Source organism: Myxine glutinosa, chromosome 10 (assembly GCF_964187855.1).
Source record: "Myxine glutinosa chromosome 10, kmMyxGlut1.1, whole genome shotgun sequence".
Classification (NCBI taxonomy): Eukaryota; Metazoa; Chordata; class Myxini; order Myxiniformes; family Myxinidae; genus Myxine; species Myxine glutinosa.
Genome location: NC_136270.1, coordinates 26,848,876 through 26,866,839, shown reverse-complemented (window position 1 = coordinate 26,866,839; position 17,964 = coordinate 26,848,876). Strand labels below are relative to the sequence as shown.

The 17,964-nt window shown below is 47.3% G+C and overlaps 1 protein-coding gene across 5 annotated transcripts in view; it reads right to left on the bottom strand.

The window, feature by feature from the left end:
- The window catches only part of LOC144894016 (EP300-interacting inhibitor of differentiation 3-like), a 79,604-nt gene that overhangs the window by 17,164 nt on the left and 44,476 nt on the right, over positions 1-17,964 (bottom strand). For all 5 annotated transcript variants that reach the window (XM_078785482.1, XM_078785484.1, XM_078785481.1 and 2 more), the window contains 2 exons: positions 17,715-17,814; positions 14,893-14,983 (listed from right to left, as the gene is read on the bottom strand). In XM_078785482.1, the coding sequence (XP_078641608.1) occupies positions 14,893-14,983; positions 17,715-17,814 (191 nt within the window). The remainder of the gene's footprint in view (positions 1-14,892; positions 14,984-17,714; positions 17,815-17,964) is intronic.

The following is a 17,964-nucleotide window of genomic DNA, read 5'->3' as shown; positions in this document are numbered from 1 at the left end:
CCAAAGTAAATTGCTCTCTCTCATGCACAGATTTATCCCATCTCGTCTTCAGTTGTCATACCCTTCCTCCCGTCCATGGTACACGGAATCTTGTGGTGAGGCTGTTGCCCAGAAACAACTTGCCTTCGTCTCCTGGAAAGCAAATCCAACGGAAGGAAATCTCATTTCCTTTCACAAAGCCCGAAACAAGTGTGTGTCCACCCTCAGGAGAGCCAGGAAACAATATCTCTCCGTTCTCAAGACCGAACTCTCTTATCTGTCTCCCTCTTCCAAATCCTGGTGGCGTCTGGTCAAATCCGTTTCTGGTGTTTGTTCCCCCTCCATCCCCTCCCTTACCTCAAACGGCTACACAGCTGACTCCGCACGTGAAAAAGCTGAATGCCTCAACTCTGTGTTTGCCTCTAAATCTTGTGTCCCAAACCCATCCCTCTCTGTACCCACCATACCCAGTCGTACCCTGCTGCTCCTGGACTCCGTGTCCTTTCCTCCTGACAAGGTGGAAAAATTTCTGTCAACCCTTGACTCTGATTCTGCAACTGGACCCGACGGCATCAGCCCACGGGTCCTAAAATCCTGCTCTGCTGCTCTATCTCACCCTCTCTCTGTTCTCTTCACCCTCTCTTTTGCTCAAGGTCAACTGCCATCTGCTTGGAAATCAGCCAACATCACCGCTTTGCACAAAAAAGGTGCAAAAACAGATCCTAGCAACTACAGACCAATCAGCCTTCTCCCAATTATCAGCAAAGTCATGGAATCCATCATTGCTTCGGATATGAAATCTTTCCTCTTCTCCAATGGCTTGATCTCTGATCATCAATTTGGTTTCAGACCAGGTCACTCTACTCTGGACATGCTGCTTCTGCTGTCTCAACAATGGATGGAGGTCCTCAATGCCAAACAGGAAATTAGAGCTGTCTCCCTCGACATATCACGTGCCTTCGACACGGTCTGGCACCCCGCTCTGCTCACCAAACTCTCCTCCTTTGGTATCCATGGAAATCTCCACGCATGGCTGGCGGACTTCCTCTCTAGTCGTCGTCAACGTGTGGCCCTGAATGGGTTTCTCTCATCTCCTCTTCCTGTTCAGGCTGGAGTTCCCCAAGGCAGTGTTCTGGGCCCCGTGCTTTTTCTGGTCTTCATCAATGATCTCTCTGACTCTCTCGAAAATCCTCTCTATCTCTTTGCTGATGACTCCACTCTCTGCCGCTCCATTCCTCTTCCCTCAGATCGGCAGTCTGCTGCCTCCTCACTCTCTGAAGACCTGGACAAAATCACAGACTGGTCAAACAAGTGGAACATGTCTTTCAATCCTGACAAATCTCACACTCTTACTATGTCTCTCCGAAAAGATCGACTGGACAACCCTCCCATCTACTTTCTCAACAATCCTCTCCAAGAAGTTCTGTCGCTCAAGATTTTGGGTCTCACTATCTGCCATGATCTTTCTTGGGAAAACCACATTTCCAAGCTGGCCTCCAAAGCCAGTCGCCGACTGGGCATCCTCCGTCGTGCGAAGTCCTTCCTCGGCACACCTGAGCTCCTCACCACATACAAGGCTTTCATCCGCAGCTCAATGGAATACTGTTCTCCCCTATGGGCCGGTGCTCCTGCCTCACACCTAGCTCGGCTTCACGCTGTTGAAACCAAAGCTTTCAGAATTATTGGAATCTCCCGCGATGAAGCTATCTCTGAGGGCCTTTCACTCACTCACCGCAGGCAGGTAGGTGGTCTTTCTGTCTTCTACCGACTCCTCTCCGGCCTTGCACCCCCAGCTCTCTCTGTGCTCTGTCCCCCAAATATTCCTACAGGTCGCACAAGATCTGCCAGCAACCCTCTGATGGTTAAACTGCCGAAATCTCGGCTCTCTGCTCACCTTCACTCTTTCATTCCTCTTTTCTCCCGCCTCTGGAACAAACTCCCTCACTCCCTTCAATCCCACTCCTCCCTCCAGGTCTTTAAAACAGCTGTTCACCACCATCTCTTATCTTCCCCCATCCAAAACCTTGATCTTTTCTACCCCCGCTAATTCACCCCAGATCCACGTTGTTTGAAATTCCAACTTCTTTCCTGGAAGTCCTGGCAGTGTCCATATGTTTTATACCTCTCCCACCGCCCCCTTCCCACGCCCCCCCCCCCCCCCCCAAAGCCCTCGCCCTCTCTCAGATCTCTCGATGTCTCCATGTCTCTCGGTCCCTGCTCTCAAATGTTGTGTTTGTGTCCTTCCCCCTCTCTCCCCATCTTGTCTACCGCTCCCTATGTTATATGTTTTATGTGTCGGTTTGTCTTTCTGTGTGATTAATGTTCGCTCTTTCACGAGCCTCGATCTTGTATAGAAAAAAAAAAAAAAAAAAAAAAAAAAAAAAAAAGAATGAACCCAATCACTTCATTCAACACACATTTTTGAACCTTAGACAACTGCATGGTAAACATTGGAGTATAGCCCTCAATGTGCAGTATACGTGATTGTCCCATTCTGCATTTGGAATATGGACAGGTTTGCCCACTTGCCTACAACAAGAGCACAATGTGGGTTTCAGAAGAGACAAACGGATTGTTTTAACCACACTCAGTGGTGTAATGGTTAGATCATCCACTCAGTCTGAGACGTTGGAGGTTCGAACCCTGGCCAAATTATAGCAAAAACTAAAAATGGTACGTGCTGCCCCTTGCTTCAAGTTCAAGCATAGAGCACGGACAAACAATAATCTCGTAACATAAGCGCAGGCTTTGATGGGCCTAATGACCTCCTCATGCATCAAAGTCAATAGTAAGGTAACTCGTGTTTTATTTATTTTTGCAAGTCGACATTACTGGGAACAAGTAACAATGCGAGTGACGAATGATCAGTTCAAGTAAAAATTCTGTATATTTAGCTCCAACCAAATATCCATGTAATGAAATTGTGTCTAAGTTGAACCAAGGTGCTATGCTGCCTTCGACCACTGAGAGGCTTCCATAAGAACTCGGACGGACATCGCTCCGACACATTCCTGTGACATTTATTCTGTGTGGTAGTGCATACTCGAATGGTGCATATTGCTAGATGCTCCAGGCTTGCTTGCACTAAATTGCTAATCCATTGTTACTTCTATGATTATGGTATATTGGTATACTGATACAATGCTTGTGATTTCTTACAGGTGTTGCTAGAGATCGAAACTGAATTAAACCTACTATTGGGACAATGTTGTAGATCTGGTTTTTACAACAATTAATTCAGTTTCCTCTCTTCGTCCTGAATGAGAACAACATGGCTCATAAGCTGATCCAAGTTCCAGTTTTCTGCGCAGACCCCCAAGCGCCGGACGCATCCGCTCAATTGCTTGCTACACTGGTTGAAGCTCCTGACTAATCATCTGAATTCGCAGGAGGGAATCACCGCTGACACGAAGCTTGCGGTGTTGCAATCCAAGGTGAATCATACTGTGTACATGTCCATTACACAGTGCGCTACGTACGATACTGCTGTGGCCGAGCTGAAACGTATTTACATCAAAACACAAAGCGCGGTCTACACCCGACATTTGCTTGTGTCTCGACGACAAGAGCCCACGGAGACTATAGACCAATTAGCTCAAGACCTCCGACGATTATTGAAGGACTGTACCACTGAGGTACGCACCCATGCACAAGTCTGGGATGACCTTGCTCGCGATGCTTTTGTCTCAGGCATTAGATCGCAGGTCGTCAGACAAAGACTACTCGAACAAGACGACTTGACCCTAGAAACAGCCCTTCGGTTATCTCACGTGTACACCGAAGCACAGGTACAAGCCGACTCGTATGAACGCCCATACGTCACTGCAGGGATATCCTGACAGACACGACCGGAGAGAGCTTCCGCCGAACTAGAGGATGCTGCATCCTCGCCGGAATTGGAGGCACCTGATGCGCTCGAGGACCCCGACCCGAGTTTGACAGCGGCCGCTGCTGCTGGACCCAAGCCAGGAAATAACGCTAAGTGCTATTTCTGCGGGAACCGGAACCGTCTCAGGTCAGTTTGTCCGGCTAAGGAGGCGAAGTGTCATTTATGTTCGAAGACGGGTCACTTTGCAAAAGTTTGTCGTTCGTCGCGAGGCGGGCGAGCTCGCTTGATGCTGAATGTGCTTATCTCCGTGCCCGTGGAACAAATGGCGCCTCACCCGGCCTTGATTGGAATCGCCCCTCTCCGTGGGCCCCGAACTGAGAGGTCGACCATGATGAGACTTGCCGCGTCGACTAAACAATTCGCGCAATCACAGCGGTACGCGGCACGATTGTCCTTGACAGGAATTCTTTCGACGCCCAGCCCACTTCCGGGTTTGGCTCCCCGATCTGCGTACGCTGGCTTCGAATCTCCGCGCGTGGCGCGAGCGCCCTCTGGTGGCGGCACGACCGACCTACGATCCACTTTGACCACACGAAAGCTGGGATCTCCGCGCGTGGCACGAGCGCCCTCCGGTGGCGGCACGACTGGCCTACAAGCGACTTCAACTGCACGAAAGACATTAGCTGGCGTCGGATCCACACGTGAGGCTTGAGCGCCTCCTCTCGACAACTCGACATCTGCAGGGCCACCTGGCCTGTCCCGCGCTATTATCCCACTCATGATTGAAGGAATTTTTGCAAATGCTTTAATTGACACCGGATCCACTGATAGTTATGTCGATTTTCGACTTGTTCAGAAGCATGGCTGGCCGATTCTCGGAACAAAATGCAGAATCTTCATGGCTTCTCAAGGGCTATGGCTCAGCACGAAGGGGGAATGTCGACTGAAGCTTGTAATTAAGGGTCGAATGTTTCCGGATGTGCATTTAATGGTCTTACCAGCATTATGTGCAGAAGTTTTGCGAGGACATGATTTTCTCTGGCGACATGGGCGTTTGGAAATGGAATTTGGTGGTACTGACACTCTTGCTGTGTGTGCTCTTGCAGGGATAGAAATTGAACCACTGTCGCTGTTTCCCAACATGACTACTGACTGTAATCCGGTGGCTGTTAAATCGCGACGCTACTCACGGGCTGACACGCAATTCATTGCTGAAGAGACTGCGCAGCTATTAAAGGAAGGTATTATAGAACCTAGTCGGTCCCCTTGGCGGGCCCAAGTTTTGGTGGTTCGAACAGAATCGCACCGCAAACGCATGGTAATCGACTATTCGCAGACGATTAATCGGTTTACCCAATTGGACGCCTACCCGCTCCCGGGAATGGATTCTCTGGTACGGCAGGTGGCACAATATTCGGTATACAGCACTCTCGATCTACGTAGTGCGTATCATCAGATTCCAATCTCCGAGGCAGATCGCATCTACACTGCGTTTGAATCCGGACAGAGGTTGTACCAGTTCATCCGGCTGCCTTTCAGGGTCACGAATGGGGTAGCGTGCTTCCAAAGGGCTATGGACGACCTCATCGCTAAGGAGAATTTAACCGATGTCTTTGTTTATCTGGATAATCTCACGGTTTGTGGGTACGACAAAGAACATCATGATGCTAATCTGAAGCACTTCCTCGAGGTTGCGCACAAGTATCGCCTGACTATGAACGAGGCTAAATGTCGCTATTCTGCTCGAACGATAGATCTCCTGGGGTACACCGTGACCCACGGCTCTATTGCTCCGGATAAGGAGCATCTGCGACCCTTGCTCGACATGGCCCAGCCCTGCGATCGAGCTTCTTTGAAGCGTGCTCTCGGGCTGTTTGCTCATTACTCTAAGTGGGTTCAAAATTTTTCCGAGAAACTCCGCCCACTTGTCGATTGCGATGCGTTCCCCATGAGTGGCGCTGTTAAGGCTGCTTTCCATGGCCTGAATTCCGACATAGCTGGCGCCGCTGTGTCGACGATAGACGAAAACAAGTCCTTTGTTTTGGAAAGCGATGCTTCGGATCACGCGATAGCTGCTACACTCTCTCAAAGGGTTAGGGGGCTTGGAGGGGGGGGGGGGGGCCTGCGGCTTTCGTTTCAAGGACTCTCTCCTCCGGGGAGCGAAGACACTCGTCTGTTGAAAAGGAGGTGAACGCCATCATTGAGTCTATCAGGTGCTGGCGGCCATATTTGCTTGGGAAATGTTTTGAGATCATTACGGACCAACAAAGTGTTGCCTTTATGTACGACACGCAACATGCTCAACGCATTAAGAATGAGAAAATCACTTGCTGGCGGATTGAACTAGCCGATTTCTGTTACAAAATCAAATATCGCCCGGGGAGGGATAACCTCTCGTTGCAGATGCTTTGTCACGGCCTGCGGTGTGTGCGGGTCTCACCCCCTTTGAGGATCTGCGCATCCTTCATGACACCTTGTGCCATCCCGGCGTGACGCGTTTCGCTCATTATGTGCGCAGTCAAAACTTTCCCTATTCCGTTGAGGATATACGTCGGCTCTGTCGCACCTGTTCCGTATGCGCTGAACTTACACCTCGCTTCTACAATCCTCCGATGGGTACGCTGGTCCGGGCCACTCGGCCGTGGGAGAGATTGGCAATGGACTTCAAAGGACCACTGCTGGCTTCACCGGCTTCGAGTAGTTCTTGTTATTTACTCACGATCATTGATGAGTTCTCCAGATTCCCTTTCACTTTCCCGTGCAGCGATATGTCTGCGGCTATGGTTATCCGATGTCTGCAGAACTTGTTTTCTATGTTTGGCAATCCGGCCTTTGTGCACACTGATCGAGGTGCGGTGTTCTTATCCCAAGATGCGAGACACTTCTTGCTCCAACATAATATCGCTTCTAGCTATACTACTCTGTACAGGCCTCAGGCGAACGGACAGGTGGGACGATTTAATGGCATCATATGGAGAGCCATTACTCCGAGCCTGAAGTCCCGCGGACTAGGGCTGGACCGATGGGCTTGGTCGCTACCTTGGGCGTTAAGTTCGATCAGGACTTTACTGTGCACCGCTACTAATCAAACTCCCCACGACCGTATGTTTCGCTACCCGCGTCGATTGGGCAGTACCCGTCCTCTGCCGGGCTGGCTTGCTGAGCCCGGACCGGCCTTCCTCAAACGCGCGGTTCGCACAAGTAAATACGACCCTCTCGTTGACAAAGTGCATGTTCTCCAAACCAATCCCGAGCATGCTCGTGTACTGTTGCCCAATGGACGGGAGTCTACATTCTCAGTGCGCCATCTTGCGCCATGTGGGGATACTGACGAGCCGGCTTACGGTATAGTCGATCCGACAATGGAAAATCTACCGGCTACTCCATCACCACATGCACCCGACCCGTATGGCTTTGTGGGGCCACCGCTGTCACCCGATTTAGGCGGACATTCCGATGCGGGGGATTCCGGCCTCGGGGATGTGGTACCAGGTGTCTATCGGACACGCGCCGGGAGAGAAATTTGCCGCCCCGACCGCTATGGTTGGACTGATTGACAAAGACTGACAACTGCTGCTCATTGATATTACTCTGCTGCTAACTGATGATATGTGCTGCTAGCTTGATTCCTGCCAAGCGGAAGTGTAGTTTTAACGGCGGGGAGAATGTCATGAAATTGTGTCTAAGTTGAACCCTGGTGCTATGCTGCCTTCGACCACTGAGAGGCTTCCATAAGAACTCGGACGAACATCGCTCCGACACATTCCTGTGACATTTATTCTGTGTGGTAGTGCATACTCGAATGATGCGTATTGCTAGATGTTCCAGGCTTGCTTGCACTAAATTGCTAATCCATTGTTACTTCTATGATTATGGTATACTGATACAATGCTTGTGATTTCTTACAGGTGTTGCTCGAGATCGAAATTGAATTAAACTTACTATTGGGACAATGTTGTAGATCTGGTTTTTACAACAATCCACATCATATATGAATGTTTTGGAGTTCATAAAGCTCTTATTTATTTGAGTAGACCACACAATTTCTGTAACTGCAGTAGTTTTAAAGATGGAAAGAATAACCCAATATTTTGGTTTTGCAATTTGCAAAGAAAAAGGTGATAATAATGTTGTTAAACGGACAAGAACAACAAATGCCCCACAAACAAAGAGGAGGTGAAACACCCTAGATGAGTTTAAATGTGTTCTGTCCATTTTAGCATCAGATAGAAAAAATTAACTGGAACGGCACTCGGTAGAGCATAAACCTCCACCAGGCTGAACAGTTTACGTTTTGTATCCGCTGATAGGCCGGATCTGAATTCGGACCTGAACCAAATTCTAATCGGCTTGTTCTTGTCACCTAACTTGTCACTCCATCTAGTTTTGTCATTATCCATCCACAAGTTTTTTGAAATATCAGGCTTTATATCGTTTTTGGCCCGATCACTCATTGGTGAAGAAGCACTTGAAAATAAAAAAATTCTCGTATCCAGATCCATATTCAGATCTTCACCAAAATATAATCATTTCGTCCTTGTCACACACCCAACCTCTCCACCAAATTTCGTCTGAATCCTTAAACAACAATAACTTTTTGAGACATCCTGTCCACAGACAGACAAACAAACAGACAGGGGTGAAAACAACCTCTGCCCAACTTCGGTGGCAGAGGTAAAGATAAGAAGGAGAACGGCAGGAGCTACAACATTCTACTGAGATCTCGCGAGATCTTGGAGACGGCGGCAGGGATTTTCGAAGCTCCACACGGTCTCCACGTTTTCAAAGTTAAGTCTGTTCACAATTGTATTTTGTCGAAACAGTATTTATCTTTTGGGGTGTGAAGTTATAGTGTGCACCTTGGAAGTTTCTCGGTGTTTATCTTTCATAAATTAATCGTCTGTTTGCCGCGTCGCGAGCAAGGCCTTTGCCGCGTCGCGAGCGATTTGAAATCGAAGTTAAGTACCGTAAAATTCGGACTATTAGCCGCAACTTTTTCCCTCAACTTTGACCTCTGCGGCTAAAATAACGATGCGGCTTGTTTATGGAATTTTCCGATGTTGCGGGTTTTCCTGATGACGCGTTCAGGCCAAATCAAGTTGTTGTCGTCAGTCTCCAGTCTATGTTTAGATTCACATTAAGTTTCAAAACTGGTTTTGACTCTTCGTGAATTCAAAACTCACTGTAAAAGTGTGCTAGTGATAACTGTTTATGGTTTTTTTCCTCCAAATTTACACACGGCCTTTACACACATGAAACATTCAGTTAATCGCCCTTGCGCAGACAACTTCCATCATGCCGAAAACACGACGCAATGCTTACGATGCAGCTTTCAAATTGAAGGCGATCAAACTGGCTATTGAAAAGGGAAACCGAGCTGCTGCCTATGAACTTGGAGTGAATGAATCCATGATCAGACGTTGGAGAAAGCAGAGGGGCGAACTTTCTCGCTGCAAAAAGTCAACAAAGGCTTTCAGAGGTAGGAAATGCCGATGGCCCGAACTGGAAGACGAACTTGAAGACTGGGTTAACACACAGAGAGTGGATGGTCGGGGTGTTTCTACTGTTCAGATTAGACTCAAAGCAAGATCGATCGCTGCAGAAAAGAAAATAGAAAAATTTCAGGGCGGGCAGTCATGGTGTTTCAGATTTATGAAACGCAAAGGTCTTTCTGTCAGAGCACGAACGACTCTCTGTCAACAACTCCCTCCTGACTTCGAAGAAAAAAATCGCAAACTTTCGGAACTACACGCAGGAGAAAATAGCAGAGATTTTTGTGTTGCTTTGTCACTGAATTTGTGATTGAATTTGTGCTTTGCGCGCGTCTGACAAGTTTCTGTGGCTGTCGAGTTTCTCACTTTTTGTGGTTAATAAATGGTTGCGGCTTATAAACCAGTGCGGCTTGTGTGTGTTTAAATTCCAGATTTAAAAAAAAATTAGGGGATGCGGCTTATATAACGATGCGCTCAATGGTCCGAAATTTACGGTAATTGTTCCCATTTCTATTTTCGTTATAACTGTATTTATTTTATGGTGTGTGTACGTATATTGTGTCCCGAGGAGGATTTTCGGTGCAAATCTTTCATACCTGTATTGAAAATCGTGTTAATTCGTGTCGTGTCTTGAGGCCTTGTACAGTGTACAACCTTGAGGCTTTGTTTTTCTCTCAGCGGTCCGTCGTTTGTGCTCCAATAACTTTCGTTCTCTGTTTTCCCAGTCTTTTCACCCCATAGCCTACTTCCTTGTGTAAATGTCAACTAAAATAAAAAATAAAAAAACATTTCCTTCTCTGTTCTTATTCCTTGTTCTCATTCGTTTATTCATTCTTATCCGTTCGTTCGTTCTTCGACCACGTGTTTCTCCCCCATTTCCCCAGATAGTTTTCACTGTTATTAACCTTCAATGTTTACACTTTCCCATCAAGTTCTGTATTCCGTCATATATTATAACACCTTTTTCTTCTTCTTCTTTAAAAGGCTGCTTTCGACTTGCTCACCAAATCTATTCATCCCAAAAAAAAAATTCCATCTCCTATAGTGCCTTTTTTCGACATTCCCTAAACTCTCCTGCACTCCATCCTCCCTCCAGCATCCTTAAACGTATTCTTAACTCGAAGGTCACAAGAAACTCATTTTGCAATAAATGTTCGTTTCCCATTAATCGTACACTTTCAAAAATCCAATCTCACTCCTCCCCTCCAAATCTTCCCCATAACCCCTCCCCTCCAAATCTTCCCCATCACCCCTCCCCTCCAAATCTTCCCCATCACCCATCCCTTTCAAATCTTCCCCCTTTCCCCTCCCCTCCTAATCCTCCCCATCACCCATCCCTTTCAAATCTCCCCCCTTGCCCCCTCCCTCCTAAACTACCCCCTCACCCCTCCCCTCCAAGACTCCCCCTCACCCCTCCCCTCCTAGACTCCTCCCTCACCCCTCCCCTCCAAATCTCCCCCATATCCCATCCCTTTCAAATCCCTCCCCTTTTCCCTTCCCTCCCAAACTCCCCCCTCGCCCCTCGCCCCTCCCCTTCAAATCTCCCCACCCTCATTTCTTCTCAATTTCCCCCCTCTCACTCCCCCTCCTCAAAGCGTCCTCCCCGCTTCTTCCCCCTTCCAACTCTCACCTCCATCTCCCCCAACCTTCTGCCTCGCTCTTCCCCTTCCTCAAATAACACCTCATTGTGCCTCACCCAATCACCATCAAACCTTTTGTCCGCCCCATCCTTCCCTTTCTCCGAGCTATTCTGAAATCTCTGACACACCTTCAACAGCTCTCCCTACCTCTTCCACCTCTTCCACATCTTACCCTACCCCTCCTCCCCCCTGTTCTGTATCTGATGCTCCCCCTTCCTCTTCATTAACGGTATGGACCTCAAACATCCGGGGCCTTCGTTCAAACTTAACTGATCTCTCCATACAGGTTGCTTCTGTCAAACCAGACGTGATCTGCTTAACAGAAACTTTCCTCCATCATGATGTCTCTGATTCCTTAGTATCTCTCCCGGGTTACTCCCTCCTCCGGTATGATAGACCTGAGCCTCGTCCTGGAGGTGGGGTTGCTATCTTTATCAAAAACTTTCTTCCTCACTCGCCCTGCACTGCACTCTCTCCACCTCACCCACAGGAATACCTCTGGCTACGGCTTCCCCTTCGCTCCCACCTCTTGTTCATATGTGTGTTGTACCGTCCACCAAACAGTGATGACTCCATCTACATCTCGCTGTCTGATAATATGGACCAACTTCTATCTACTCATCCCAACTCTCTCTTCCTCATATGTGGTGATTTCAATTTGTCAACATGCTAGTTGGCTGGGTGTGGGTACCTCTCTCACCAGCCATGGCTCCTCAGCAAAGGACTTCTGCGACTCACTGGGACTGACACAATCTGTCAATTTCCCGACCCGGATCTCAGTCAACGGAGCATCTTCTCTTCTGGACTTGGTTATGTCTAACTTCCCTGAAAATGTCTGCTGCTCTTCTTCTGCTCCAATCGGATTATCTGATCATGTCCTTGTTAAAGTGGACATCTCTCTGACCATTCTCAGGGAGCCTGCTCAGCGTCGACGAGTCTGGCATTTCACTCAGGCCAACTGGCACGGTCTTCAAGCAGCCATCAATCATCTGGACTGGTCTCCCATCTCTACCACCTCTGACATCAACTCATCCTGGGAACTCTTCCAAAGTAAATTGCTCTCTCTCATGCACAGATTTATCCCATCTCGTCTTCAGTTGTCATACCCTTCCTCCCGTCCATGGTACACGGAATCTTGTGGTGAGGCTGTTTCCCAGAAACAACTTGCCTTCGTCTCCTGGAAAGCAAATCCAACAGAAGGAAATCTCATTTCCTTTCACAAAGCCCGAAACAAGTGTGTGTCCACCCTCAGGAGAGCCAGGAAACAATATCTCTCCGTTCTCAAGACCGAACTCTCTTATCTGTCTCCCTCTTCCAAATCCTGGTGGCATCTGGTCAAATCTGTTTCTGGTGTTTGTTCCCCCTCCATCCCCTCCCTTACCTCAAACGGCTGCACAGCTGACTCCGCACGTGAAAAAGCTGAATGCCTCAACTCTGTGTTTGCCTCTAAATCTTGTGTCCCAAACCCATCCCTCTCTGTACCCACCATACCCAGTCGTACCCAGCTGCTCCTGGACTCCGTGTCCTTTCCTCCTGACAAGGTGGAAAAGTTTCTGTCAACCCTCGACTCTGATTCTGCAACTGGACCTGACGGCATCAGCCCACGGGTCTTAAAATCCTGTTCTTCTGCTCTTTCACTCCCTCTCTCTGTTCTCTTCACCCTCTCATTTGCTCAAGGTCAACTGCCATCTACTTGGAAATCAGCCAACATCACCGCTTTGCACAAAAAAGGTGCAAAAACAGATCCAAGCAACTACAGACCAATCAGCCTTCTCCCAATTATCAGCAAAGTCATGGAATCCATCATTGCTTCGGATATGAAATCTTTCCTCTTCTCCAATGGCTTGATCTCTGATCATCAATTTGGTTTCAGACCAGGTCACTCTACTCTGGACATGCTGCTTCTGCTGTCTCAACAATGGATGGAGGTCCTCAATGCCAAACAGGAAATTAGAGCTGTCTCCCTCGACATATCACGTGCCTTCGATACGGTCTGGCACCCCGCTCTGCTCACCAAACTCTCCTCCTTTGGTATCCATGGAAATCTCCACGCATGGCTGGCGGACTTCCTCTCTAGTCGTCGTCAACGTGTGGCCCTGAATAGGTTTCTCTCATCTCCTCTTCCTGTTCAGGCTGGAGTTCCCCAAGGCAGTGTTCTGGGCCCTGTGCTTTTTCTGGTCTTCATCAATGATCTCTCTGACTCTCTTGAAAATCCTCTCTATCTCTTTGCTGATGACTCCACTCTCTGCCGCTCAATTCCTCATCCCTCAGATCGGCAGTCTGCAGCCTCCTCACTCTCTGCAGACCTGGACAAAATCACAGACTGGGCAAACAAGTGGAACATGTCTTTCAATCCTGACAAATCTCACACTCTAAGGATGTCTCTCCGAAAAGACCGACTGGACAACCCTCCCATCTACTTTCTGAATAATCCTCTCCAAGAAGTTCTGTCACTCAAGCTTTTGGGTCTCACTATCTGCCATGATCTTTCCTGGGAAAACCACATTTCCAAGCTGGCCTCCAAAGCCAGTCGCCGACTGGGCATCCTCCGTCGTGCGAAGTCCTTCCTTGGCACACCTGAGCTCCTCACCACATACAAGGCTTTCATCTGCAGCTCAATGGAGTACTGCTCTCCCCTCTGGGCTGGTGCTCCTGCCTCACACCTAGCTTGTCTTCATGCTGTTGAAACCAAAGCGTTCAGAATCATTGGAATCTCCCGCGATGACGCTATCTACGAGGGCCTTTCACTTAATCACCGCAGGCAGGTTGGTGGTCTTTCCGTCTTCTACCGACTCCTCTCCGGCCTTGCTCCCCCAGCTCTCTCTGAGCTCTGTCCCCCAAATATTCCTGCAAGACGCACAAGATCTGCCTGCAACCCTCTTATGGTTAAACTGCCAAAATCAAGACTCTCTGCTCACCTTCACTCCTTCATTCCTCTTTTCTCCCGCCTCTGGAACAAACTCCCTCACTCTCTTCAATCCCACTCCTCCCTCCAGGTCTTTAAAACGGCTGTTCACCACCATCTCTTATCTTCACCAATCCAAAACCTTGATCTTTTCTACCCCCGCTAATTTCACCCCAAATCCACTTTTTTGAGGTGACTTTTGACTTCTTTCCTGGAAGTCCTTGGTGTCCTTGCGTTTTATACCTATCCTGCCTCCCCCCAGGCCCTCTCCCTCCAAAAACATCTCCCGATGTCCCTGCTCTCAAATGTTGTGTTTGTGTGCTTCCTCCCCTTCTTGTCGACCGCTCCCATTTTTATATACTTTGTTTGCTTGTTTGTTTGATTTGTTTGTTTGATAAATGTTAGCTCTTTCACGAGCCTCGACTCTGTACACCAACAAAAAAAAACCAAAAAAAAAACCAGTCTAAACCCACTTTGTGAAAAAGAGGAACAGCTCAAAAAAGGTAAAGATGAAGATAATAACATAGTTAATGATTTTGATATCTATCATCCACATGGCCTGTCGGTTGCCCAATAACCAGATGGAAGCAAACAGTGGAGAATGATCTAATGGAAACAGGAATCACTTTGGAGGAAGCACAACATGTAGCCCAAGGTCAGAAAGGGTGGAAAGCTGTGGTTCGGGCGTCATGCGGTGGGAGGACAACAACAAAGATCTACATTATAAAAGGAGCCGTGTCTGTCTGTCTGTTTGTCGTGTTATAACTTGAAAACGGATTAACAGATTTCAATAAATCCAACGATGCTAGATTTGGGTAACTCATGGGAGTGTTTGTGATCAAAAACATTTTTTTATGGGTACATGGACACGCGTGTCAAAACTGCAAATGCCAACACGTGACATTGGTTGTCCCTGCCCAGAAAGCAGGATCTCCCAAAAATCCGTTTTTCTTCTTCCCCATAGATTAGCCATCACAGCAAAAATTGGTATTTCTGTCAGCGAAGCGACGGGTCTTATATTTTAGTATTGATAAAAGGAGAACTCACCATCTTTCTTCACATATGCTGATAAAATATCCAACACACGCTTTATTTCTTTTTCTGTTGCCTTGTCACGGTTATGTTCAACTTGAGGAACCTACAAAAAACATTCCAATATTTTTTATGACTTTTCCAACAGTATATTGTTAATCTGGACACCTTCATTCATTTGAATACAGATAAAAGCACCATGGTATAGGTTTACTTTATATTTATTTAGAAACATCTGCAATAATCCTTTAAATATAGAGTGCTTTCTCCATTTTAATTTTGGACAGTATAACAACAGTGGAGTGGAGGAATGGTTGATCAGAGTAGTGATGGCAATGTATAAAAGAGCGTGCACAGCTGTAAGGACGAAGGACGGGAACAGTGGTGAGTTTAAGGTGAAGGTGGGAGTGCATCAGGGGTCGGTACTAAGTCCACTACTATTTGTAGCTGTGATGGAGGTGCTGGCTCAGAACGTAAAGGAGGGTTTACCGTGGGAGTTGTTGCATGCAGATGATCTGGTGTTGATTGCAGAAAGTATGGATGGACTGAAGGAGAAGATGAACAAGTGTAAGGAATGTATGGAGACAAAAGGTCTGAAGGTGAATATCGGAAAAACGAAGGTGATGGCAAGTGGTAAAGCATGTGGTGAGGTGGAAAGAACTGGGAAGTGGCCGTGTGCTGTGTGCAGGAAGGGTGTCGGAGTGAATTCCATTCAATGTACAAAGTGCGCTGAGTGGGTTCATCAAAAATGTAGTGGTTGGAGAGGGTCATTAACCAGTGTGGCAGCTACATTTAAATGTAAGGTGTGCACAGAGGGAGCTGCAGAAGGAGGAAATGTTGAGTTGGATCTTGGAGACGGCGTGAAGCTGGAAGGTGTGAAAACATTTTGTTACCTAGGAGACATGCTGAATGGAGAAGGTGGATCAGACTCGGCAACGGTTGCTCGAGTGAGATGTGCATGGAAGAAGTTTCGGGAACTGAGTGGCGTGCTGACGAGGAGGGGAGTGTCATTCAAGCTGAAGGGAAAGATGTATGCTGCATGTGTGAGAAGTGTTATGATTTATGGGAGCGAGACATGGGTAATGAACATAGAGCAGCAACGAAGGCTGGAAAGGGTGGAAAGGCGAATGGTTCGGTGGATGTGTGGAGTATCGTTGAGAGAGAGGAAGACAAATGATGAATTGCGAAAGATGATGGGAATAGAGCCTGTGATGAATGCTGTGAAGAGAAACAGTTTGAGATGGTTTGGTCATGTGTTGAGGAAGGATGAAACTGACTGGTTGAGAAGAGTGATGGAAATGAATGTAGAAAGAAGTAGAGGACGGGGAAGACCGAGAAAGACTTGGCTAAAGATGGTCGAAGAAGAAATGCGGGCAAGGGGGTTAACAAGGGGAGATGCAGAAAATAGGGCAAAATGGAGAACATTGTCATGGGGACCGCAAGGCTAACCCCCGCTCTTGCAGGGAAAATGGCCTTAAAATGCATGGTTGTTTGTTGTATAACAACATTGGATATATTTCAGGGGAGACGGGAGAGGGGAAGGGGTAGAAAAACAGCAATGGGATAACAGAATTCAAATCATTTGGGTTGGGACTTGAAGAGTCACACTGCTCGTGCTTTGCTTTGGTACAACTGCTACACTTATATATGCCTAGTTTGGAAGGTGCCAGGTGTAGTTCTTATCTATCCATGACATCTGCGATTTCATCACTGAGCAGCCACCGGCCAAACTGGACCTTTTCAAAATGAGTTTGGGCCGGTTAAAAGAAAGAAAAAAAAAGAACAATTATTAAGGTAAATATTCATCGAGCATGACCAATTCCGTGTGACTTTTGTGGTGAAAGCAAACCATTGGCCTAGGCAGCCAAAGGGGACTCCAGTGACAGTCACAAAGGGTCTCCTCACAAACTACCTGACCGATATGGATCAAATTTTGTTTGATGCATCGAGACAGCAAGGTCTCATGGTGTTGTGCTCTCCATCCATAAGCGCCGCTCATAAAGAGAATTATAAAAGAGGGGTTCTGCCCCAAATATTGGTATTTCATTCAAAAATCTTTCTTTGTACAAAAAAAATCTCTTTCTTCAAAATTTTTTCTGGTCTTTCTGTCTTTTACCGACTCATATCCGGCCTAGCTCTTCAAGCTCTATCTGTGCTCTGTCCCCCAAATATTCCGACAGGTCGCACAAGATCTGCCAGCAACCCTCTTCTTGTGAAATTGCCAAAATCAAGACTCTCTGCTCACCTTCACTCTTTCATTCCTCTTTACTCCCGCCTCTGGAACAAACTCCCTCACCACTCTCTTCAATCCCACTCCTCCCTCCAGGTCTTTAAAACAGCTGTTCACCACCATCCCTTATCTTCCCCCATCCAAAACCTTGATATTTTCTACCCCCGTTAATTCACCCCAGATCCACTTTCTTGAAATACCGTCTTCGTTCCTGGAAGTTCGAGCAGTGTCCATGTGTTTTATACCTTCCCCCCCCCCCCCCCCGCCTTCCCATGCCTCCTCCCCCCAAGCCCTGCCCTTCTCACAGATCTTTCGATGTCACTGTTGTACTTGTGTGCTTCCGTCTCTCTCCCCATCTAGTCTCCCACTCCCTTTATTGTATGTTTTGTTTGTCCGATTGTTTTTTTTGTGATTGATGCCTCGATCTTGTATACAAAAACAAACAAAAAAAAGGATTCTAAAGGAGAAATACTAAGAAGAGTCCTAAATTGGCGGCCATAGTGTAGAAATTGCAGGTGGAGACATTTAAACTATCCAACTAAACGATGGAACTGCCACACACGGCTCATTTTATATATATCGACTTCATAAAACAGCATTTTCATACCCGTGTCGGCATGCTGCTTGGCTCTGCCTTCTGTTTCACACGATGAATTCGCTCCAGTGGAGGAGCAGGCATAACGGGGCCGGATGTGAAAGAGCCGAGCCTGAGAGACCAAATGTTATTCATGAATCCATTGGATTATTGTATATGCATGTTCTCGCCAAGGTGGTACATATGAGTAACAGGGATTACATAATAAATGGAGAGGATGGGGAAACCATATTCATAAAATCAAATAAATCAAACTTGATCA